This window comes from Carcharhinus amblyrhynchos, chromosome 14 (assembly GCF_965287045.1).
Source record: "Carcharhinus amblyrhynchos chromosome 14, sCarAmb.v2.hapA, whole genome shotgun sequence".
In the NCBI taxonomy this organism is placed as follows: Eukaryota; Metazoa; Chordata; class Chondrichthyes; order Carcharhiniformes; family Carcharhinidae; genus Carcharhinus; species Carcharhinus amblyrhynchos.
This window is the reverse complement of record NC_137337.1, coordinates 56,201,728-56,227,384: the sequence shown is the minus strand read 5'-3', so window position 1 is coordinate 56,227,384 and position 25,657 is coordinate 56,201,728. Positions and strand designations below refer to the sequence as shown.

The following is a 25,657-nucleotide window of genomic DNA, read 5'->3' as shown; positions in this document are numbered from 1 at the left end:
ACGTGCAAACTCCCCAAAGTAACCCAAGCCAGGAATCAAACCCAGATCCCTGGAGCTATGAAGCAGCACTGCTAATTACTGTGCTACCATGCTGCCCCTCAGCTTCTCTGCCATTTGGCCATTCACACCCTTTATTCACTCTGTGAACAGCCATTTTGTGCACATTCTTTTCCCTTGGTTTCTGTGGCTATGGCTCATCTTTCATTCCCTCATCCTGCAGTATAAAATATTTCCATGCCTTTGACAAAAAATCATCTGGCCTCCAAACTTTCCTCTCCTTACAAATATTGCCAGACCTGCTGAGATTTTGCAGCATTTTCACTTTTGGTTCCAGCATCCACAGTGATTTGCTTTTATTTATTGACTTCAAGTTGCGGCGCCAAACATGTTCGCGCATGCGCGCGGCGTTCAAAGCGCGGAGCATGCGCACTCACCCCGGAACTGAAAGCGGCCATTTTGAAGGGGTTGTGAAGGTTTGGAATCGCGAGGTGGCGAGTGCTGGTTGTCAGGGGAAGGAGGTGAGACACTGATGATGAAAGAGTCACCGGCCGGTAGTTAGGAAGTCGGGATTAGATAGTTCGAGAAAGGGCAGTTCCGGATGGTTTACACACAATTTACAGATGCTATTATAGAAATCTAAAATAGACATAGAAAATGCTGAGAAGAATTAGCAAGTCCGATAACATAATCAGACAGAGAAATAGAGAGAAAAAACTCCCCTTTGTGGGGAAGTTAGAAATGTAATCGTTTTTGAGCAACTGAAGAAAGGCCCAAGGAGAAGATCTGTGATAGGGTAGAGGTCAGGTGAGGTTAAATGACAAGAATGTAGAAACACAAAGGTACAGCACAGGAACAGGCCCTTCAGTACGCCAAGCTGTGCCAATCATGATGCTCGAACTAAACACAGACCTCTGCCTTTGCTTGGTCTGTATCCCTCCATTTCCTCCCTATTCGTGTATTCATCCAGATGCTTTTTAAATATTGCTAATATGCCAGTTTCTACCACTGTTCCAGGTACCCAGACATGCTCCCTGTGTGAAAAAGCCCTCTCCACACATCTCTCTTAAACTTCTCTCTTCTCACCTTGAACCTGTGCCCACTTGTAGCTGACACTTCCAGCCTGGGAAGTGACTATTCACCCTGCCTATGCCTCTTTTTATTTTGCAGACCTCTATCAGGTCTCCCCTCAGCCTTTGTCTTTCCAGTGAAAACAATCCTAGTTTATTCAACCTCTCCTCGTAATCAACGCCCTCAAGACCAGGCAGCATCCTGGTGAACCTTCTTTGCACTCTCTCCAAAGCTTCCACATCCTTCTGATAGTGTGGTGACCAAAACTGCACGCAGTACTCCAAATGCAGCTTAACCAAGATTTTACATGGTTGCAACATGATTTGCCAACTACTCAGTGCCCTGGCTGATGAAAGCAAGCATGCAAAATGCTTTCTTAATCACCTTGGCCGCCTGTGTTGTCGTTTTCAGGGAATGTAGTCTTGCACACTCAGGTCTCTGTATGTTAATGTTCCTAAGGGTCTTGCCATTTACAGTATAATTCATATCTAAATTTGATCCTCTGAAATGCATCAGCTCACATTTGTTCGGATTAAACTGCTATTTCTGTGCCCAAGTCTCAAATTTATTTATATCCTGATGTATCCTGTGAAAATCCCAGCAATATCAGCAACTCTACCAATCTTTGTGTCTTCTGCAAACGTAATAATCAGACCCTTCCTTTTTTACCTCTATATCATTTATATGTACTACAAACAACAGAGGTCCTAGCACTGATCACTGCAGAACACAATAGCTACAGATCTCCTGTCTAAAAAACACCTTTCCACCACTACTGTCTTGTCTCCTATGACCAAGCCAGTTCTGTATCCATCTAATCAGCCCACCCTGAATCCCATGTGATTTTAGTTTTCGTACCAGTCTGCCATGTGGGACCTTGTTAAACACCTTACTAAAGTCCATATAAATGACGTGCACAGCCTTCCCTCAACAGTTATCTTTGTCATCTCTTCAAAAAACTCAGTCAAGTTGGTGAGACATGACCTTCCCTATACAGAACCATATGGAGCTGCTGTATTTGATGCTGAGACTGGAAGGCTATAATGTGCCTAGCCAGAAGTTGAGATGCTGTTCCACCAGCACAGAATGAGCAAGATGAAAATCTAATAATCCAAAGGCTCTTTCGGAGTCACCCACAAAACCCATTGAAAGGGCTTCTTTGAAAGGTCGGGCGGGATGGGGTTGGTCTGAACTGTGCTGGGACCACAGTGCTGGCAAATAGAGTAAAGAGGACTGTAGACAGGGCTTTAAACTAATTGGGGGGGGGGGGGGGGGCGTAGAGAGAGGGTGCGAGGGTAGGTGACATTACAGGGTCTAAAGTTGAGGAGAGGGTACGGGTAAGGGAAGAGGCCGAGGATGTCCCAATAATAGAGGGAGTAGGGGGCGTGAGTATGGTTGGTGGCGTTACGGCAAATAGGGTCCGGGTGAAGGCAGGGATGAAGGCGCTTTATCTGAATGCACGAAGCATTCGGAATAAAGTGGATGAGCTGGTGGCGCAGATCAGCACAAATGGATATGACCTGGTGGCCATTACAGAGACGTGGCTGCAAGGTGACAGGGACTGGGAGCTGAATGTCCAGGAGTATCAAATGTTTAGGAAGGATAGGCGGGGGGTGGGGGGGGTGTGGGGGGGGGGGGGGGGTGGGTGGGGTGGGGGTGGGTGGGGTGGGGGTGGGGGGGGTGTGGGGGGGGGGGGGGGTGGGTGGGGTGGGGGTGGGTGGGGTGGGTGGGGTGGGGTGGGGGTGGGGGGGTGGGTGGGTGGGGTGGGGGGGTGGGTGGGGTGGGGTGGGGGTGGGGGGGTGGGTGGGGTGGGGTGGGGGTGGGGGGGTGGGTGGGGGGGTGGGGGGGGGGTGGGTGGGTGGGGGGGGTGGGGGGGGCGGGTGGGGGGTAGCTCTGCTGATTAAGGAGAGCATCAGGGTGGTAGCAAGGGATGATATTGGAGCCAAGGAGCAGAAAGCGGAATCATTGTGGGTAGAGATTAGGAACAGCAAAGGGAGGAAGACGCTAGTGGGTGTCGTCTATAGGCCTCCGAGTAATGATCTGGAGGTGGGGCGGGCTGTTAACGCGCAGATAAGTGCGGCGTGCAGGAATGGGACGGCCTTCAACTTCTGGCCTTCCAGTCTCAACATCAAATACAGCAGCTCCGTATGGTTCTGTATAGAGAAGGTCATGTCTCACCAACTTGACTGAGTTTTTTGAAGAGATGACAAAGATAACTGTTGAGGGAAGGCTGTGCACGTCATTTATATGGACTTTAGTAAGGTGTTTAACAAGGTCCCACATGGCAGACTGGTACAAAAACTAAAATCACATGGGATTCAGGGTGGGCTGGCTAGATGGATACAGAACTGGCTTGGTCATAGGAGACAAGACAGTAGTGGTGGAAAGGTGTTTTTTAGACAGGAGATCTGTAGCTATTGTAGTTATGAGGGATTTCAATCTACATATAGATTGGTCGACCCATGTTGGACGTGGTGGGCTCGAGGAGGAATTCTTGGAATGCTGCCGGGATAGTTTCCTGGATCAGTGTGTGTTGGAGCCGACGAGGGAGCGAGCTATCTTGGATCTGGTGTTGTGTAATGAGGCGGGTAGAATTAGGGACCTTGCGGTGAAGGATCCTCTTGGGGAGAGTGATCATTGTATGGTAGAGTTTCTGGTGCAGATGGAGGAGGAGAAAGTGGGTTCCCGGACACGCGTCCTTTGTTTGAACAGAGGGGAGTACGGTAGGATGAGAGAAGAATTGGCGAATGTGGACTGGGGGAGCATGTTGGAAGGTAGGTCTGCTGAGGAGCAGTGGAGGATCTTTAAGGAGATCTTTCTTGGTGCTCAGCGGAAATTTATTCCGATGGTCAAAAAGGACAGTAGGAGGAGAGGTAATAAGCCGTGGATAACAAAGGAGGTGAAGGAAAGTGTTAAATTAAAAGTGGAGGCGTTTAGAGTAGCTAAGAGTAGTGGGCGAGAAGAGGATTGGGAGAGGTTTAAATGTCAACAAAGATTGACAAAGAAGTTAGAACATAGAACACTACAGCACAAACAGGCCCTTCGGCCCCCGAGTTGCGCCGAACACATCAACACCTACCAATCTATAGACCTATCTATAACCCCCAATCCCATTAAACCCCATATACTCATCCAGAAGTCTTTTAAAAGACCCCAGCGAGTTCGCCTCCGCCACCACTGACGGCAGCCGATTCCATTCACTCACCACCCTCTGAGTGAAAAACTTACCCCTAACATCACTTCTGTACTTTCCTCCCCGCACCTTAAATCTGTGTCCTCTCATAGCGACCATTTCAACCCAGGGAAATAGCCTCTGAGAATCCACCCCATCTATTCCTCTCAACATTTTACAAACTTCTATCAGGTCGCCTCTCAACCTTCGTCTCTCCAGGGAAAAGAGTCCCAGCTCCCTCAACCTAACTTCATAAGGCATGCCTCCCAGTCCAGGCAACATCCTTGTAAATCTCCTCTGTACCCTTTCAATAGCTTCTACATCTTTCCTATAGTGAGGCGATAAGTTGATAAAGAAGGGTAGGAGAAACTATGAAGCTGGGCTAGTGCTTAATATAAAAAAGGATAGCAAGAGTTTTTATAAATATATAAAAAGGAAGAGGCTGGCTAGGGTGAACGTTGGCCCCTTAGAGGATGAGAAGGGGGACTTAGTGGTAGGGGATGGGGATATGGCTGAGGTCCTGAATAACTATTTTGTTTCTGTCTTCACGGAGGAGGGCGTGAATAATTTGCCGGGTGTTTGTGATGGAAAGGTGGTAGGACTGGAGGGTCTTAATGACGTTACTGTTACTAGAGAGGCGGTGCTCGACAGACTGGAGGGGCTGATTGTGGACAAGTCGCCAGGACCGGATGGAATGCATCCGAGGGTTCTGAAAGAAATGGCGGAGGTGATAGTGGATGCCTTGGTGGTTATTTTCCAGACGTCGCTGGATTCCGGGGAAGTGCCGGAAGATTGGAAAACGGCTAATGTTACGCCGTTGTTTAAGAAGGGTGCCAGGCAAAAGGCAGGGAATTATAGGCCGGTTAGTTTAACGTCTGTTGTAGGTAAAATGTTAGAATCCGTCATCAAGGAGGAAATTGCGAGGCATCTTGAGAGGAATTGCTTGATAGAGCAGACGCAGCACGGTTTCGTTAAAGGGAAGTCGTGTCTGACAAATTTACTGGAGTTCTATGAGGATGTGTCTAGGGCGGTGGATAGAGGAGAGCCGGTGGATGTGGTCTTTCTTGATTTTCAGAAGGCGTTTGACAAGGCACCTCACAAGAGGTTATTGCAGAAGGTCAGGGGACATGGAGTTGGGGGTAGGGTGTTAGCGTGGATAGAGGACTGGTTGTCAAATAGGAGGCAGAGAGTGGGGGTCAATGGGTGCTATGCGGATTGGCGGATGGTGACTAGTGGAGCGCCCCAGGGGTCGGTGCTGGGGCCTCAGCTATTTACCATTTATATAGATGATCTGGAGGAGGGAACCGAGTGTAGGGTGTCGAAATTTGCTGATGACACCAAGATTGGTGGAATGGCAAATTGCGCGGAGGGTGTGGAGAGTCTACAGAAGGATCTAGGTAGGCTGGGCGAATGGGTCAGGAAATGGCAAATGGAATTTAATGTTGGCAAGTGCGAGGTGGTCCACTTTGGTAGGAATAATGGTAGGAAGGATTATTACTTACGTGGCGAAAAACTGCAGCAGGCGCCGGTGCAGAGGGACCTTGCGGTCCTTGTGCATGAGTCGCAAAAACCCAGCTTGCAGGTGGTCTGGAAGGCGAATGGGATGCTGGCCTTCATAGCGAGGGGGATTGAATATAAAAGTAGGGAGGTCTTGCTGCGGCTGTATAGGGCATTGGTGAGGCCACAGTTGGAGTACTGTGTGCAGTTTGGGCGCCGTACTTACGCAAGGATATTTTGGCCTTGGGGGGAGTGCAGAGGAGGTTTACTAGGCTGATGCTGGAGTTGAGGGGCTTGAGCTATGAGGAGAGGCTGAATAAACTAGGCTTGTACTCGTTAGAGTTTAGAAGAATGAGGGGAGATCTCATTGAATCGTATAAGATGATGAATGGGATGGATAGGATAGAGGTGGAGACACTCTTCCCACTCGGAAAGGATAGTAGGACGAGGGGGCACAGCCTCAAGATAAAGGGGGGGCGGTTTAGAACGGAGTTGAGGAGGAACTTCTTCACTCAAAGGGTGGTGAATCTCTGGAATTCTCTGCCCGTTGAAGTGGTGGAGGCTACCTCGCTAAATATTTTTAAGACGTGGGTTGATGGGTTTTTGATAAGAGAGGGGATTAAGGGTTATGGGGAGAGGGCGGGAATGTGGAACTGACAGCCATGATCAGCCATGATCTTATTGAATGGCGGGGCAGGCTCGAAGGGCTAGATGGCCTACTCCTGCTCCTATTTCTTATGTTCTTGGTGCCAGAGGAAGCCAAGAGAGATGGACTTATTGTAATGGTGGAGTGACCATTTCTGATATGTTTGCTTGTGTTTTCTGTTGCCCCAGTTGATTGTATTCTGTTTCTGGACCCCAAGTCTTATTGCTTCTCCAATCTGTCTCTGGATGATCAGCAAGATTGAAAACTTGTGACTGGAGAAGATGGAGCATAAGGAAGGGAGGAACAAAATCTGTAATTGGAGAAGCAGATTCTGTTTCTCTGGGGTGACTTTTCTTCCATTGGTTATCTCCATGATTGAATTTTCTCAGATTTTTTGGGGGATTCCGACGACAAATTTCCCTGATATGCACAGTGATAGCTCTATGTTAATTTCCTTGAGAAGTAATTTTTTAAAAATTTTGTTCGCTGGACATGTGCATTATTGGCTGTGTCGGCATTTGTTCTCCTGTCCTTAGTTGCCCTTAAGGTGGTGATAAACTGTTCCTTGAACAGCTGCAGTCCATGTGGCACAACTATATCTGCAAATATTGGAGGGAGTTCCAAATCAGGATGATGTGTGATTTTGAGGGGTCAGATGATGATGTTCCCATGCTGCTCATGTCCTTCTAATTGGTAGGTGGATTTGGAAGCTGCTGTCCAGGGAGCCCTGGGGAGTTGCTGCAATGTATCTTGCTGTGCATTTTGTGGTTGAGGGATGCCAGTCAGATGGGCTGCTTTGTCCTGGATGGGGTTGAGCTGCTTCTGTTGTTGGAGCTGTACTTGTCCGTGAAGGTGGAGAGCGTTCTGTTGCGCTCCAGACTTGTGCCTTGTGAATGGTGGACTGGCTTTGAAGAATCGGGAGTTAAGGTGCTTGCTGCAGAATTCTGGCACTCTGACCATGTCCTTATAGTAATTGTGTGGTTAGTCCAGTTCAGTTTCTGGTCGGTGGTAGCTTCCGGTGTGTTGATGGTAGGGGATTCGTCAATGGTAATGCCATAGAACTTTTTTTAAGGCAAGGATAGATAAATTCTTGAACAGTAAAGGAATTAAGGATTATGGTGAGTGAGTAGGTAAGTGGAGCTGAGTCCACAAAAAGATCAACCATGATCTTATTGAATGGTGGAGCAGACTCAAGCAGTCAGATGGCCTATGCCTGCTTACTGTTCTTCTGTGCTTATGTTATGTTCCAGTTTGCGTTGAGCTTCACTGGAACACTGCAGCAGGCCATGGAAGATGGGAGCAGGATCATGTATTAAAATGGCAAGCAACAGGAAGGTCAGAGTCTTGATTGCGCACAAACCAAAGGTGCTCAGCAAAGCGATCACCCAGTCTATGCTTGGTCTCTCCAATAGAGGAGACCACATTGGAGCAGCGAATGCAATGGACCAAATTGAAAGAGGTGCAAAAAGGGGCTCCTTATACACCTACAACTATGTGGCCAAATTCCCTTCCAACTCGATTTTCAAGTTTGCTGATGGCACCACTGTAGTGAGATAGAGACGAAGTACAGGAATGAGATAGAGAATCTGGTGAACTGGTGCAGCAACAATAATCTCTCCCTCAATGTCAACAAAATGAAGGAGATTGTTATTGACTTCAGGAAGCTTAAAGGAGAACATGCCCCTGTCTACATCAATGGGGGCGAAATAGGGTTGAGAGCTTCAAGTTTTTAGGTTGTCCAGATCGCCAACAACCTGTCCTGGTCGTGTCTCTCTTGCGCTCTCCCAGGACATTGAGTATAAAATTTGGCAAATTATGTTACAGTTATACAAAACATTGGTTAGACCACATTCGGAATACTGTGTTCAGTTCTGGCCACCGCACTACCAGAAGGATGTGGAAGCTTTGGAGAGAGTACAGAAAAGGTTTACCAGGATGTTGGCTAGTATGGAGAGTATTGGCTATGAGGAGAGATTGAATGAACTGGAATTGTTCTCCCTAGAAAGACAGAGGCTGAAAGTTATGAGGGATATAGATAGGGTGAACAGTTAGAAACTTTTCTCCAGAGCAGAAATGGCAATTACAAAGGGGCACAAGTTCAAAGTTTCGGGCGGAAGGATAAGTGGAGATGTGTGGGAGAGGCCCCTTACACACAGAGTGGTGGGGGTCTGGAATGCACTGCCAAGTGAGGTGGTTGAGGCAGACACGTTAGTGACATTTAAGATTTATCTGGATCAACGTACGAACAGATGGGGAATAGAGAGATTCAGATGGTTGGTCTAGGTAGGACAACATGATTGGCGCAGATTGGAGTGTCATAGATTCATAGAGGATTACAGCATGGAAATAGGCCCTTCGGCTCAACTTTCCATGCCGCCCTTTTTATTAAACCCCAAAGCTAGTCCCAGTTGTCTGCATTTGGCCCACGTCCCTCTATACCCATCTTACCCATGTAACTGAAATGCTTTTTAAAAGACAAAATTGTACCTGTCTCTATTACTGCCTCTAGCGGCTTGTTCCTGACGCTCGCCACCCTCTGTGTGGGGGAACAAAATGTCCCTCTGGATCCTTTTGCATCTCTCCCCTGTTCTTAAACCTATGCCCTCTAGTTTTAGATTCCCTACCTTTGGGAAAAGATGTTGACTATGTAGCTGATCTATGCCCTCATTATTTTATAGACCTCTATAAGATCACCCGTCTGCCTTCTACGCTTCAGAGGAAAAGGTTCCAGTCTATCCACTCTCTGCTTATGATGCAAACATCAAGCCCCAGTAGTGCCCTAGTAACTATTTTCTGCACTCTTTCTAATTTAATAATATCCTTCCTATAATAGGGTGACCAGAACTGTACACAGTATTCCAAGTGTGGTCTTACCATTGTCTTGTACAACTTCAACAAAACGTCCCAATGTTCTGACCAAGGAAACCAAGCATGCTGAATGCCTTCTTCACCACTCTGTCCACCTGTAACTCCACTTTCAAGGAGTTATGAACCTGTATCCCCAAAGATCTTTGTTCTATAACTCTCCCGATTGCCCTACCATTAACTGAGTAAGTCCTGCCCTGGTTTGATCTATCAGAATGCATCACCTCGCATTTATCTAAATTAAACTCCATCTGACATTCGTCAGCCCAATTGATCAAGGTCCCGCTGCAACCCTAGATAACCTTCACTGGCCACTATGCCACCAATCTTGGTGTCATCTTCAAATTTACTAATCAAGCCCCCTATATTCTCATCCAAATCGTTAATATAAATGACAGATAACAGTGGACCCAGCGCTGATCCCTCTGGCACACCGCTGGTCACAGGCCTTCAGTTTGAAAATCAACCCTCTATAACCACCCTCTGTCCTCTGTCTTCTGTCATCAAGCCAATTTTGTATCCATTTGGCTACCTCACTTTAGATCCTGTGAAATTTAACCTTATGCAACAACCTACTGTGCGATACATTGTCATAGGCCTCCCTGAAGCCCATGTAGGCAACATCAACTGCACTGCCCTCATCTACATTCTTGGCTACTCCTTCAAAAAAACACAATCAAATTTGTGAGATGTGATACTCAACTCACAAAACCAGGATGACTGTCCCTAATCAGTCCTCGCATCTCTAAAAGGCCTTCAGTAAGGCCTTTGAGAAGATCCCTTATGGCAGACTGGTACAGAAGGTGAAGTCGCATGGGATCAGAGGTGAGCTGGCAAGGTGGATACATAACTGGCTTGGTCAAAGAAGACAGAGGGTAGCAGCGGAAAGATGCATTTCTGAATGAAGGGCTATGGCAAGTGGTGTTCCTCCAGGATCAGTGCTGGGACTTTTGCTGTTTGTATGTATAAATAAGGTGTGTATGTATATATATATGATTTGGTGGAAAATGTTTACGATGACACAAAAGTTGGTGGATTTGCGGATAGCGATGAGGACCATTGGAGGATACAGCAGGATATAGATTAGTTGGCGACTTGGGCAGAGAGATAGCAGATGGAGTTTAAAGAACAAAGAACAATACAGCACAGGAATAGGCCTTTCGGCCCGCCAAGCCTGCACCCATCGTATGTTCCTAACTAGACCATCCATTTGTGTCCTTCTATTCCCAGTCTGTTTATGTGGCTATCTAAATAAGTCTTAAATGACCCTAGCGTGTCTGCCTCAACCACCTTACTTGGCAGTGCATTCCAGGCCCCCACTACCCTCTGTGTAAAATACGTCCCTCATATATCTGTATTGAATCTTGCCCCCTCCTTACCTTGAACTTGTGATCCCTTGTGTTTGGCATTTCTGACCTGGGGAAAAAGCTTCCAACTATTCACCCTCTCTATGCCCTTCATAATTTTATAAACTTCTATTAGATCACCCCTTAACCTCCATCTTTCCAGGGAGAACAGCCCTAGTTTACTCAATCTCACCTTGTAGCTAATCGCCTCCATACCAGGCAAAATCCTGGTAAACCTTTTCTGCACTCTCTCCAAAGTCTCCACGTCCTTTTGGTATTGTGGCGACCAGAACTGGACACAGTCTTCCATATGTGGCCTAACTGCAACATCACTAGCTAATGACTATCGCAAACTCCATTTTCCTGATCTGAATCTGACCTATCTGATCCCGCTGCTGGGATCGTACCCTCTCTGCCACTCTCATTCAAATACTCCCAAACAGAACTGAATCACTCCCGGCTATACCATCTCTCTAGCCACATGTTCATTTGGTCTATCCTCTTGTTCCTACTCTCTCAAGTGGACCTGGGAGTAATCCTGAGATTACTATATTTGAGGTCCTACATTTTAATTCATCCCTAATTTCCTGTACTCAGCTCGCAGCTCCATATCCTTTAATTTATCTATGTTGCTGGTACCAAAGTGTACCAGGACCACTGGCTGTTCAGCTTCCCTCCCCAGAATGCCCTGCAGCCACTCTGCAACATCCTAGAACCTAGCATCAGCAAGGCAACATGCCATCATTGATTCACGTTTGCGTCCACAGAAGCACTTGTCCGTGCCCTGAACTATTGAATCCCCAATTACTTCAGCCCTGCCATTTGTTTTCCTCTTGCCACTCTGAGCAGCAGAGCCGACTGTGGTTCCATGAACTTAGCTGCTGTGGCTTTCTCTTGAAAGACCATTTCCCCAACAGTATCCAGAGTGGTATATCTGTTTGAGAGAGGGATGACCACAGTGGACTCCTGCACCACCTTGTCTGGTCTTTTACTGTTCCTGATGGTTTGTCACCCATCCCCTTTCTGTCTGTACAATCCTCATCTGCGGTGTGACCACCTCATAAAATGAGCTATCCACAACTCATTTAGCATTGCAGATGCTCCAGTAAGTTCACCCACTGCTCCAGCTCTGAAATCTGATTAGCTCGAAGCTGCATTTAGACTCACCTTCTGCTCACGTGGTCATCATTTTCCACATTGTGTGGACGGTGTATGCCATAGGTCTGAAGTCTCCTTCCATGACGTCCCCCTTGATTAAACTAGTTAATCCCTTTTTGAAAAAAATACATGTTAGCTAGGGGCCTTATTTATGTTAATTAGGCACCTTGTTTCTTACCAAACACTTCTATTATTGTACAATACTTTTTTTAGGCTCTGTTGTGCCTGCTACATAGTGTGTTTTAACCCTTAAACGGTGGACAAAAAATTGAATCAACTTCTTGTTAACACAGTAATGTTTATTCATACGCACAATTAATGGTAATCAACCACACAATCGATATATAAGTTATTTTTTGGAATACTAAAATTCAAGTTCAGATCTTGACTCAACTTTTATGTGACTGGCAAGTATCCAGGCAGATATTGTCCTTTATCCGTGTGTTGGTCTCTGTGGTCCTTCGATCTGGTCTGATACTGGTTCTGCTGGCTCTTGTTGGTGTGGTGGCTCTTCCTCGTGGTGGTTCTGTGCCTGTCTCTTCCTCACCCTCATGATCGTGTCATTTGTGAGAGAGACAGAGAGTTCTGTTGGGCAGCATGTTTTATTCCTTACTGGTTTCCTGCCCTTTTGGGCAGCCTCTTGGTAATTACCAATCAATCAATCAGTGTTTTATCACCCTGATAGAATCCAATCAAGTGCTGTCATTACCGTTCTCTGGGTTTGTACCCAACAGCCATGCCTGTAAGTGCTGAAGGCACATTGGTCACATACCTCCCTCCCAAATAAGGGGTTAAGGCTCCATTTTGTCTGGCAAACAAATATGTTTGACCAGAGAGTGTCCATTGTCTTCGAATTGGCCTATTTGCTGTGTATTCTAGAGCTGCAGCCTGTTTATCTTTGTCATTTAAGGCTGTTTCTACTTGGCCAACTATCCCAGCATGTTTTGTAAATCGCCATCTTAGGTGGCCTGTTTGGCCACATCCTAGCTCAGTATTATTTATCTTTTACAATTGGACCCTGGTCCAAGCTCAGTTCAGGTAGAGCCTGTCCCAACAGTACAATTCCTCCCTGACTCAGTGCTGGAATTAGTGTCCCATGAAATGGAATCCTACTTCCCCATATATGTTCAGCTCCTGAATCTGCTTATTCTTGCACTAATTTGTATGGTTCAAGTCGTAATCCAGAAATTATAACCATGGATATCCTGCTGTCCAATTGAGCTTCTGGTTCCTGGGATTCCCAAAATTCCCAACATGGACCATAACAGTTGGATCCTTTCCCTCCCTCTTCAATACCCTTTCCTGCCCTTTGGCAATGTCTCTCACCCTGGCACCAGCAGACAATCTACAATGTATTAAAAATCCTGTCACTCCCTCTTAAACAGTATGTGTATCTATGCCACATGGATGGCAGCAGTTCAAGAAGACAGTTCACCACCATTTTTCTCAAACAATTAAGTATATATACACCCACATCCAATCTACTTGATCATTGAGGACATGGTCCTTGCATTTCAAATAGGTAAAATCATCAAACATTGGAGAGTAATTCAGGCAGGAGGTGAATATTGGTGCAATGCCATTGCTGTTATTGGTGCATAACCAAGAATTTTTCATATATTTACAGAAATGAAGAGAAATAAGTGGCATTGTGGTAGCCAATTTGGATGGCAAGGTCGCCAGCGACATAATTCACAGAGATATCGAGGGCACAATAATCGCATGTCAAGAGAAAGGTAAAACTTTGCTACTGCTTGTTGCCATAATGGGGAGAATTGGCCTCAAAAGACTGGCATTTTTAGTCAGACTTTAAAACTATAGTTTGTCCCTGGTTGCTTGTGTAAGAACTGCTGTGCTGATAATGAGGACAATAACTCAGTTAGTCAAATCAGTTTCTTGGCATCAAAGAATGATACAGCACAGAGGGAGGCCATTCAGCCAATTTTGCATGTAACCGTACTTTGAAAGGGTGTTCCAATTATTCCTAGTGCCCTGCTCTCTCTTTTTACTTTCTAAAAGCTATTATCTGATTCCTTATAAAAGTTATTGTATGACCTCCTTCCATCACCCTTTTGGATATTGGAATGCACAGTCTGAAAGTGTAGTGGCGGCAAACTTAACTGTGGTTTTTTCTTTAAAAGGAATTGGATAATTATCTTCAGAGAAAATTAATTTCAGCGTTAGAGGAAAGAGGAGAGGGTGGCACTAGCTGAGTTGCTGTGGCAGAGAACAATGGGTGCAAATGGTCCATGTTTCTATAATGTTTTTTGTTTGAATAAAGAGCAGTACATGTTAGGGAAGTACTATTTCCTTCTTTTCCTTTTTCCCCCAAAATGATGTGTTAGAGTTGAAGCCTGATCAACTGCTAGTGAAAGATTTGCAGCAGATAAGAATCCCATTTGCAGGAATTGATTCTTTACTGTTGAAGAGCTTTCGCATCCAAGTGTCTGGAGATCGGCAAATGTGTTGGCTGACTGGACAGCCAGTCAGTTGTGTGTTTTTAAACTAAGTTTGTTTTGGATTTTGCTTGAAGAAAGGCCATTGTAGTGACCTGTTGCTGTGCATATTTCTTTGAGGTTTAGACTGACATGTCAAAAGGGTTAAATTTGAAGATTTGATGCAATTCTATGAAGACACAGTACTTATTACTAAATTTAGGAAATTTATCATTACGTTTAGGAACGAGAGATCTGAACGTGATGCATCATTAAGTGAGCTGAGTGAACTGAGTAGTTCAGCAGTTGAATCAACTAGCGGTGCTTCTGTGTCAACTGGTGTGCCAGGTAAGTACAAACACTTGTGGCAATATTGTGTGTTGTTACACTGTCTACAGTTAATTCAAAGTTGTTTGTTGTGTTGACCAAGAATCTGGTAATGTAAATAACACAGAAAAGTGGGAAATAAAAACTGCTAAAGCATTGAATTTTCAAATACTTGAACTGAATAACCTTAAATTAAGGGTGATCTGTAAAAATATTCCATGCACAATTTATGAATACTACTCTAGTCATGGCGCCATAAAGATTTTGTTGAAACAGGACATCTGTTTTCTTGTCCCGTGGAGAATCTTGAGTTTGCTCTCTTTCTGATTAATTTAAAGTGGGAAAGTATTTTAACGTAATACATAGGCATTAGCAAGAGCTGACCTCAGACTAGTTTGAAACAGCAGTGGAATCCTGGCAAACCGCCTATGTATTTAATCTGTGGATTGCTTTGCATAATATTCAATAACAATAGGTGTGTTATTTGACTGAGAAGGACTATCTCACTTTCTAATCTCTTACCTTGCATTCCTTAAATATTGTAATGCCATATTAGTTTTTGACAACTCATGAGTCATCTGAAATTGAGCACAATTTCACAGTCATTTTCCTGATGGCATAGTAACGCATGCACCACTCATTGTATACCAATTGAAATTGTTCTAGTTTTGATCCTAGCTTGTGCTATGGCTGCTGTTCTTAGTAAGGACCTTGTAATAATCAGGGAACAGGAAAAATCAGTCAGTGTTTCCATTTTAAACTAGTTTCATTCATTCTGCAGGAAAATGTGCATTTCACCATGGTCAGGACAGGGCTCAGCATCAGTGCCCTCCATATTCACCTATAGTCCAGTGACACTCTGCCAGGGTTCAAACAAAACTCTTGACTGTTTAGAGTCATTGAGGTTAACAGAATGGAAAAAGGCTCTTTGGCCCAACTTGTCCACTAAGCTAGTCCCAATTGCCCATGCTTAGCCTATATCCCTGTATACCCATCTTACTCATGTAACTATCTAAATGCTTTTTCAAAGACAAAATTGTACCCACCTCTCCTATTACCTCTGGCAGCTTGTTTGAATCAGATGCTAAAGATCTGCAGTTGTTTGTACATTACTATCCTGCCAGCCATTAGTACCTTGAAGGGAAAAGGAAAGGGATGACAATTAAGTGGGAAAAAGTTGTGTTCATATAGTGCCTTTAATGTAATAAAACTTCAGATGCTTCACAGAAGTATAACAGGTAAGATAGATGAACTTAGAGCTTGGATTAGTACTTGGAACAATGATGTTGTTGCTATTACAGAGACTTGGTTGAAAGAGGGACAGGTTTGTTAGCTAAACATTCCAGGATTTAGATATTTCAGACAGGAATAGGGGATGTAGAGGGAGTGGGGTAGTTGCATTACTGGTTAAGGAGAATATCACAGCTGTACTGATGAAGGACACCTCGGATGGCTCAGGCAGTGAGGTAATATAGAGCTCAGAAATGGAAGGGTGCAGTCACAATGTTGAAGGATTATTGTTGGCTTTCCAACAGCCAGTGGGAGATGGAGGAGCAGATATGCAAACAGATTTTGGAAAGATGCAAAAACAACAGGTTGTTATGGTGGGTGATTTTAACTTTCCCTATATTGACTGAAACTCACTTACTGATAAGGGCTTGGATGGAGCAGAATTTGTAAGGAGCATCCAGGAGGGTTTGTTGAAACAGAATGTAAATAACCCAACTCGGGAAGGAGCCATAGTAGATCTGGTATTGGGGAATGAGCCCAGCCAGATGATCGAAGTTTCAGTAGAAGAGCATTTCGAGAACAGTGTGAAGTGCTTGTGGGATGAGGACAAGAATGGTCTTTAGGTGAAGGTGTTAAATTAGGGGAAGACTAACGACAACATTAGGCAGGATCTGGAGAGTGTAGATTTGGGGAGGCTGATTGAGGGTAAATCAACATCAGGCACGTGGGAGTCTTTCTAGCATCAGTTGATTGGAATTCAGGGCCGCACGTACCTCCTGGGGATGAAGGATAAGTGTGGCAAGTATCAGGAATCCTGGATAACAAGGGATATTTTGAGCCGTGTCAAAAAGAGAAAGGAGACAATTATAAGGCCTAAAATGCTTAGGCCGGATGAAGCCCTTGAGGGTACAAAGAATGTAGGAAGGAGTTAGGAGAGCAAGTTTGAAACAGCAGTAGAATCCTGGTAAAAGTCCTTGGCAAACAAGATTTAGGAAAATCCTGTGGCAATTTATATGTAAAGAGCAAGAAGGTAACCAGGGAAAGGGTTGGTCCACTCAAGGATAGTGGAGGCAATCTATGGACCTATGAATCTATGAGCAAGATACTAAATGAACAGTTTGCCTCAGTATTCACCAAAGAGAAGGACTTAGTGGATGAAGAGCCTAGGATAGGGTGTGTTGAGATTCTGGGTCACATCGATATCAAAAAGGAGGTGTTGGGTCCTTAAAAGGCATTAAATTGATAGGTCCCCAGGGCCTGATGGGATTTACCTCAGAATACTGAGGAGGCAAGGGTGGAAATTGCTGGGACCTTGACAGAAATCTTTTTATTCTCATTGGCCACAGGTGATATCCCAGAGGACTGAAGGGTAGCCAATGTTCTTCCATTGTTTAAGAAGGGCAGCAGGGATAATCCCGGAAATTATAGGCTGGTGAGCCTTACGTCAATGGTAGGGAAATTATTGGAAAAGACTCTTAGGGACAGGATTTATTCACATTTGGGAACAAGTGGACTCATTGGTGATAGACAGCATGGCTTTGTGAAGGGGAGGTCGTGTCTCACTAACTTGATTGAGTATGAAAACACATGGGATCAGAGGAGAGCAGGCAAGCTGGGTACAGAACTGGCTTGACCATCAAAGCCTGAGGGTAGCAGTAGTGGGATGGTTTTTTTGAATGGAAGGCTATTCCACAGGGATCAGTTCTGGGACCTTTGTTGTTTGTAATATATATAAATGATTTGGAGGAAAACATAGCTGGTCTGATTAGTAAGTTCGCAAACATCACAAAAATTGGTGGAATTGTGGATAGTGAAGAGGATTGTCAGAGGATACAGCAAGGTGTAGACTGGTTGAAGACTTGGGCGGAGAAATGGCAGATGGAGCTTAATCTGAACAAATGTGAGGTAATGAATTTTGGAAGGTCCAATGCATATTGGAATTATACAATAAACGGTAGAACCCTAGGAGTATTGACAGGCAGAGAGATCTCGGTATACATGTCCACCGATCACTGAAAGTGGCAACACAGGTGGATAAAGTAGTCAAGAAGGCATACGGCATCCATGCCTTCATTGGTCAGGGCATTGAGGTATAATATTTTGCAGGTCATGCTGCAGCTGTACAGAACCTTCGTTAGGCCTCATTTGGAACATTGTGTACAATTCTGGTCGTCACACTAACAGAAGGATGTGGATCATTTGGACCGGGTACAGAAGAGGTTTACCAAAACGTTGCCTGGTCTGGAAGGTATTAGCTATGAGGAGAGGCTGGATAAACTTGGTTTGTTGTCACTGGAATGACGGAGATTGAGGGGTGATCTGATCGAAGTCCACAACATTGAGTGGCATGGACAGAGTGGATAGTCAGATGCTCTTTCCTAGGCTGGAAAAGCCAAATACTACGGGACATAGATTTAAGGTGCATGGGGAAAAGTTTAGAAGAGATGTGAGAGGCAAGTTTTTTATGAATGCCTGGAGTGTGCTACCCAGGGAGCTGGTGGGAGCAGGTACAATAGCAGCATTTAAGGGGAATCTCGACAAATCCATGAATAGGATGGGAATGGAAGGATACGGACTCAGTAAGTGCATGCGGTTTTAGTTTAGGCAGGGATCATAATCGGTGCAGTCTTGTTGGACTGAAGGGCCTGTTCCTGTGCTGTACTGTTCTTTGTTTTTTGAGTGTTATAATGCAAAATTTGACACCAAGTTACATAGTTGACATTAGGGCAGATGTCCAAACCTTCAGTCAAAGTGGTAAGTTCAGGGTGCATCTTTAAAGGAAAAAGAGAATTGGAGAATGCCAAAGCTCGGGGCCAAGGCAATTAGAGGCATGGGCTACCTCTAGTGGAGTGATTAACATCAGGGAGTCGGTTAACTCAGTTGACTGGGTGGCTGGTTCATGATGCAGAGTGACGCCAGCAGCATGGCTTCAATTCCAGAATTGGTTGAGATTACTCATGAAGGCCCACCCTCTCAATCTTGTCCCTCACCTGAGGTGAAGTGATTCTCTGGTTATATCATCACCACCCTTCCCCACAAAAGGGAGAGTAACTATGGTCGCCTGGAACTGTGGCAATCCTTTGATTAAAATCAGGAATTTTCAAATGGCAAAATTAGATGAGTCCATGTCTTTTGGAAGATTATAGGGGTTGGGGACATTGCAGAGATGTGGAGGTGGATTGAAAATAATTAAGATAATTTTAAACTTGAATCACTTCTTGGCTAAGAATCTGTGTAGATCAGATAGCACAGGGTGGTAGATGAACAGGACATTCAGCGGGTTAGGTCACAGCGTTTTTGATAAACTCAATTTCCAGAGGATAGAATGTGGGGAGCCAGCCAGAAGTGCATTCCCATAATCAAGTTCAGAGGTGACAAAGGTGTGAATTAGGGTTTCAGCTGTCTACTCCAGGATAATACTGGAGTCCATCTTTACAATTTCTATAATTACTTAGTTACGCAATACAAGGAAACACTATAGGATGGCATGGTAGCACCACTACCTCACACACCAGGTACCGGTGTTCAATTCTGGCCTTGGGTGACTGTCTATGTGGCGTTTGCACGTTCTTCCCTTGTCTGCATGGGTTTCCTCCCAGTGCTCCGGTTTCCCCTCTCAGTCCAAAGATGTGCAGACTAGGTTGATCAGTCATGCTAAATTACAACGTGTTGGGGGACCAGCAGGGTAAATACAAAGAACAAAGAAAAGTACAGCAGAGGAACGGCACTTCGACCTGCCAATCATGATACCCTAACTAGAGAAAAAAATCTCTTATCCTACTCGGTCCGGATCCCCCCCTTTCCTTCCTATTCGTATACCCATTCAGATGCCTCTTAAATGTTGCTAATACTCCTACTTCTACCAAGTGGGGTTATGGGGATAGGGCCTGGGTGGGATTGTTGTCTGTGTAAGCTCAATGGGCTGAGTGACCTCCTTCTGCACTGTAAGGATTCTGTGGTCTGACCCAATAACCATAGTTTTAGTCTGTGTTGATTTATAGGGCTTCAAGTGGATCCCAAATTAATACCGATGATATGAATAAAATTAAACACAATTAACATTCAACATGTATCAGCGAAAGAATTGAGGCAGGGGTGAATTTGGGTGATATGGGGCAGATGAACATAGGTAGTCTTAATAATAATAATAGTCTTAATAATATTTGGTTAGAAGCTCATCTTGGGTCAAATATGACACCAAGATTGTGAACAAACTGTGTTTGGTCTCAGACAGTTGCTAGGGTTGAAGTTGGTAGTGGGGCAGTGGAATTTGGATCAGGAACCAAGGACAATGGCTTCAGTTTCCCATCGTTTAATTGGAGAAAATTACTACTTATCTTCAACTGCTGATGGATAAGCAGTCTGATAATTTTGAATAATTGTGCAGAAATGTTGGAGGGTGATGATGTGGTCAATTGTATTGAAGGCTGCAGACAGATTGAGAAGGATGAGTGAAAATAGTTTTTTTGTCACAATCACGTCACTTGTGACTTTGGCAAGAGGCATTTTTATACTGTGATAATCGTGTTATCAGATAAAATTTAACAGGCCTGTTGCAGAAGGGTGTGTGGGTTGATTTAAACAGCACTAATTTCTCTTACTACCCATGTGTACACAGAAAGGTATTTTGGGTTGCCTCCCTCTTAAAGCATTGGTGTGTTTTTCAACCCCTTGGCTTTAGTGTGACCTTATTGCTATTCATAACCCCACAGCAAAGAGATATGAGAGTCAGTTTACTTGCCACATACTCAAACATGGGAGGACGGTTGCAACGTTGTCTCCTTTGCATTCATGTAGTAAAGTAAGGACAGAGGAAAAAAAAGGTTCACGTTGCAGAGATCACAGAGAAAATAAAGTGTGTTTAACATGGGTTCCAGAGTTGAATATCAAAGTTCATTGAAGTATTCCTTCACAGGGTAGAGTGTCTGTGAGCTGAAAAGAAATGCTGGATAATTCACTTTTCTGGTGGTGTTGACTTCATACAATGAGATAAACATGTAGGGACATGTAGGCAATGGTATGGAAGTTCCAGCAGAAACAGGGTAGATGGGAGCCAAGTGTTCAATCTAGACATAGCTCCTTTTCTGTCCTGCTGTTTGTTTGGTAAAATGGCAAATTGAGATTTTCATAGCGAGGCAGCATTTCTTATCAAACAAGCTAGTGGCCTATAGCACATAACTTCCACTTCTTCGCGCTGTCTTTCACAAAAGATGTGTATCCTTCATCTGGGACCCTGAAATTGTTCGATGACTCAACCATTAAGAATTGAATAAAAGGTTGCAGGGCCCCTGTCTTAGCAGACAAGCAGACTCCAGTTGGCTGATCTGGACTGAAAAATACAGATGATCTTTGTATAGCTCTCTTTGAATTTGGTCTGTGTAGCCCACAGGGAGTTGTTCGTGGCTGGTCAGAGATAAGTTGTGAGTTTCCCTGATACTGTCCCTTCTTTAATTCAAGGGTCACAGACAGATATAGATTAAGCTATTTTTGACATTGTCCATTTTTAAAATTTTTAGAAATAGCTTTCAGGATATCTATATCTATTTTATAAAGAAAATACAGAGTAATGTCTTAGTACCCTCACAAGGCCACGTAAGGACATTGCTTCTTTCTCCTTCCTTGAATCGGGTGTTGACTCAGGACTCCTCCCATTAAAGTTAGCCCTCTTCCAATTTAGATGTTCTATTTTTGTTTGTTCCTTGTTCTTTGGCATTACAAATCTAAATTTTTTAACCAATTGTGGGAAATATGAGATTATCTATGTTGGTAGGAAGAATAGAAATGCAAAATATTATTTGAATGGAGAGAGTCTACAGAACTCTATGGTGCAGATGGATCTGGGTGACTTCATACCTGAATTACAAAAAAGTTAGCATCCAGGTAAAGCAAGTAGGCAAATAGAATGTTAGCCTTTACTGCAAGAGTATAAAAGCAGGGAAGATTTAGTACTACAAAGGTGCAGGGTACTAGTGAAGTTGTACATAAGAGTACAGTAAGACCCCCATTGACTCTCAACATTGTTTTACTTTAATGTCGTTAAAGTAACGACAGCATATCTGTTTAACATGCCAAGTTTCATATGAGTGTCGTTTGCCATTTCTTTTTCTGGGGCCTGCATGTGCACATGACTTTTCCCCAGTGATTCTGCTCCCATCCTCAGTATTCAAGTCTCTCTTATCTATGTTCCTTTTTCCCACTCTCCATTCTTACTTTAAAGTCTCCGTATTTGTCGCTACCACTGGGGACTTCTTCAGATGCTCCGCTTCTTCTTGCTGCTGTTCCTGATCTGAGAGTATTTGGAATTCTCTATCCCAGAGCACAGTATACATTCAAGGCTAAGTTAGACTGATTGTTGATCTACAAGGGAGTTTAGAATTAAGAAGGCAGGCAAGAAAGTGGAAGTGAGGACCCAGCAGAGCAACCATGATCTTATCAAATGGGAGCCACAAGCTCAAGAAGCTGAAGTGCCTATGCTTGCTGCAATTTCTTATTTTCTTCTGAGATGGGATCAAGTCAGTTTCAAAAAGAACTGAAGTGTTACAGATTTTACTGTCAAGATCAGTGATCATTCCAAAGATGTGCAGGTTAGGTGCATTGGCCATATTAAATTGCCCTTTAATATCTAAAGATGTGTAGGTTAGGGGGATTAGGGTTAATGCATGAGGTTACGGGGATGGGTAAGATGCTCTTTCGAAGAATTGTTGCCGACTCGCTGGGCTATACTTCAGCACTGTGGGGTTCTATGATTAAAAAGAAGGTGTTTTGGCTAGATGTAGGTACGCTTCAACAGTGAAAGCTGGGGATCCAAAACCAATGTGCCTTGGATGACAAGTGAGAGACTGAATATGATGAAACAAAGATGGACGTTACAAGGATGTAGTCTCTGGATTATAGCTGAGCCACATGCAAGTTGGCAAAGGGTACATAAAATTAGAGAGATGAATACATGACTCAAAGACAGGTATGGGAGAAGTAGATACCTGTTCGGAGGACATTGACATCAGTACTGGGGAAAGTGGGGGCTGTACTGTTGGGCGGCCTGCAGCTGAACTATGCTGGGTCCTTGAGGATCGTGTAACTAGGAAAGTAGAGAGGGCTTTAAACAAAAGAATGGGAGCGTATTCAATAGCTTGGAAAATTGGGAAGTCAGAGTTAAGGTAGGAATGCAAGATATTGAGCAGTTTGAGTGTAAACAAAAAACTACAGGTTGAGACAGACCATATGAGCATTTTTTTTACACTAAGGATTCATACAAGAGCCCTGATTGGGTGGGTGGGTGCGGCGGAGGGGTGTTCCAAGAACAGAAGATTTAAAAAAATCAAGGGTATATGAGGGAGCAGTGGCACAGGATAGTGAGGGGGAACTTGACTGTCATAATCCGACAGGCCAGGGCAGTAAACACAAATAAAAATATGCAACAGAGAACAAATCCAAAATTGTAAACGTCTGTAAAAAGTCAAAGCTAAATGTACTTTATCTAATACACAAAATAAAAAATAAAACACAAAACAAAACGGATGTCAGGGGTAAGTTCTTTACACAGAGGGTGGTGAGGGATTGGAATGCCCTGCCTGCTGCAGTTGTAAATGCGCCTAGTTTGGGGGCGTTTAAGAGATCCGTGGATAGGTTTATGGATGAAAAGGGATTGGTTTAGGTTAGAGGGTCATTGTTTTTTAACTGGTTGGCGCAACATCGTGGGCCGAAGGGCCTGTTCTGCGCTGTTATGTTCTATGTTCTATTTCGGTGGCATGATGGCACAGTGGTTAGCATTGCTGCCTCACTGCGCCAAGGACGCGGGTTCAGTTCCTGCCTCAGGTCACTGTCTGTGTGGAATTTGCACGTTCTCCCTGTGTCTGTGTGGTTTTCCTCCATTGCTCCAGTTTCCTTCCACAAATCATGCTAAGTTGCCCCTTAGTGTCAAGGAGACTAGTTAGGATAAATGCATAGGTTTTTGGGGATAGGGCCTGGGTGGGATTGTGGTCAGTGGGCTGAATGGCCTCCTTCTGCATTATAGGATTCTATCATTTTATGATATGCAACAAGATAAATGAGTTGATAGCACTGACTGCAACATATGAGTATTAGCTGTTACAGAAATGTGGTTGCAGAATGAACAGGACTGGTGCTCAACATTCCAGGGTATGCAATGTTCCAAAAGAACAGAGGAAAGGAGTTGGGGTAGCATTGTTAATCAAGGAAGATTTCAGAGCAGCGTTGAGTCATGATATAAAGGCTTGGTATAAAGTCATGATATAAAGAATTGGGTCAGTTTAGCTCAATTGGCTGGACAGCTGGTTAGTGATGTAGAGCGATGCCAATTCCTGTACCGCCTGAAGTTGTTCATGAAGGTCCGCCTTCTCAACCTTATTGCTAGTCTGAGATCTGGTATCCTCAGATTAAATCACCTTTATCCTTATAATTGGTTTAATCATGAATAGAAGGGGTAAGATGACAAGGGTGGGGATAGTCTATGGACCCCCAAAATGTGACCTCAGGAAGTCAGCATAAGAACATAAGAAATAGGAGCAGGAGTAGGCCATCTAGCCCTTCGAGCCTGCCCCGCCATTCAATAAGATCATGGCTGATCTGTTGTAGCTCAGTTCCACTTTCCCGCCCTCTCCCTATAACCCTTAATCCCCTCTCTTATCAAGAACCCATCAACCCGCTTCTTAAAAATATTTAGCGAGGCAGCCTCCACCACTTCAACGGGCAGAGAATTCCAGAGATTCACCACCCTTTGATAAATGGGGAAATATCAAGGGCATGTTTGAAGGGAACTGCACTTATCATGGGAGATTTTAATTAGCACATTGATTGGATAAACCAAATCAACAAGGGTAGCATAGAAGAATTTGTGGAGTGCATTAGGGATTGCTTTTTAGAGTACTATGTTGTGGAACCTCTGAATACTCCGGTTTCCTCCCACAGTCCAAAGACGTGCGGGTTAGGTTGATTGGCCGTGCTAAGAAATTGCTCCTTAGTGTCCAGGGATGCATAGGATAGAGGGATTGATGGGTATAATGTGTAGGGATGTGTGGGTAGGGCCTGGGTGGGATATTGTTCGGTGCAGACTTGATGGGCCAAAGGGCCTCTTTCTGCACTGTAGAGTTCTATGGTTCTAACCTACTCAGGAATGGGCTATTTTAGATTTGGATTTGGTAATGAAGGAAGATTCTCATTGTGTCTGCCTGGGTTTCCTCCAGGTGTTCAAGTTCCCTCCCACAGTCCAAAGATGTATGGGTTATGTTGATTGAGGCCATGCTAAATTGCCCCGTGACCCAAGATATGTAGGTTAGTGGGATTAGCATGGTAAATATGTGGGGTTATGGGAATGAAATGGAGGGGGGGTGCGGGTGAGAGGGAGGAGTAATGAAGGGTGGGCATAAGGGACAGGGAGGGGGAGGGGAAGGAGGGGAGTGAGGGTTCATCTGCGCAGCCGCATTACATTCAGCCGCAATACATGTGCACGCTGCTTTGATTTGAAGTTGCTGAGGCTTCCCAGCAAGTTTAAGTCATTGAAACCCCCTCCATTGCATTTGAACTTTTTGATCTGTAACAAATTCAAGGTGCAGTGCCTCATGAAATTCATCTGTCACCTCAATTGATTCTATCATCCTCCTGTGTTTATTTTTATTTCCCTTCTTGATTGAATGCCCCTCAGATATCCCATTGATCCTGACCACAACGTTGATGAGTCTAAGCCTGATTCACTTCCTCTTTTGCAAAGTTTTAGGATTTCAACATAAACATTATTTTGCTTTTATGAAAATTGTTTCTCTATCCTTGTGCCTGATTAAAATGGCACAATTTAGTTCTTATTGCCTTTTCTCATTCTTCGATCTACAATGAATTACTTCGCACTTCTCTGTGTCACATTCCACCTGCCACATGTCAGCCAATTTCACCAGTCCTC

At 44.3% G+C, this 25,657-nt stretch overlaps 1 protein-coding gene across 4 annotated transcripts in view; it reads left to right on the top strand.

The window, feature by feature from the left end:
• The first annotated feature begins 435 nt into the window (after positions 1 to 435).
• wdr21 (WD repeat domain 21) overlaps positions 436 to 25,657 on the top strand; it is a 119,486-nt gene continuing 94,264 nt past the window's right edge. Inside the window, exons 1-4 of one of the 4 annotated variants that reach the window (XM_080202912.1) lie at positions 455 to 518; positions 9,062 to 9,165; positions 13,380 to 13,488; positions 14,432 to 14,535. In XM_080202912.1, the coding sequence (XP_080059038.1) occupies positions 13,382 to 13,488; positions 14,432 to 14,535 (211 nt within the window). In that variant the 5' untranslated portion in view covers positions 455 to 518; positions 9,062 to 9,165; positions 13,380 to 13,381. Of the gene's footprint in view, positions 519 to 9,061; positions 9,166 to 10,054; positions 10,074 to 10,203; positions 10,223 to 13,379; positions 13,489 to 14,431; positions 14,536 to 25,657 lie in introns of those variants that run through there. The other 3 variants (XM_080202913.1, XM_080202914.1, XM_080202915.1) reach the window with 3 other exon arrangements.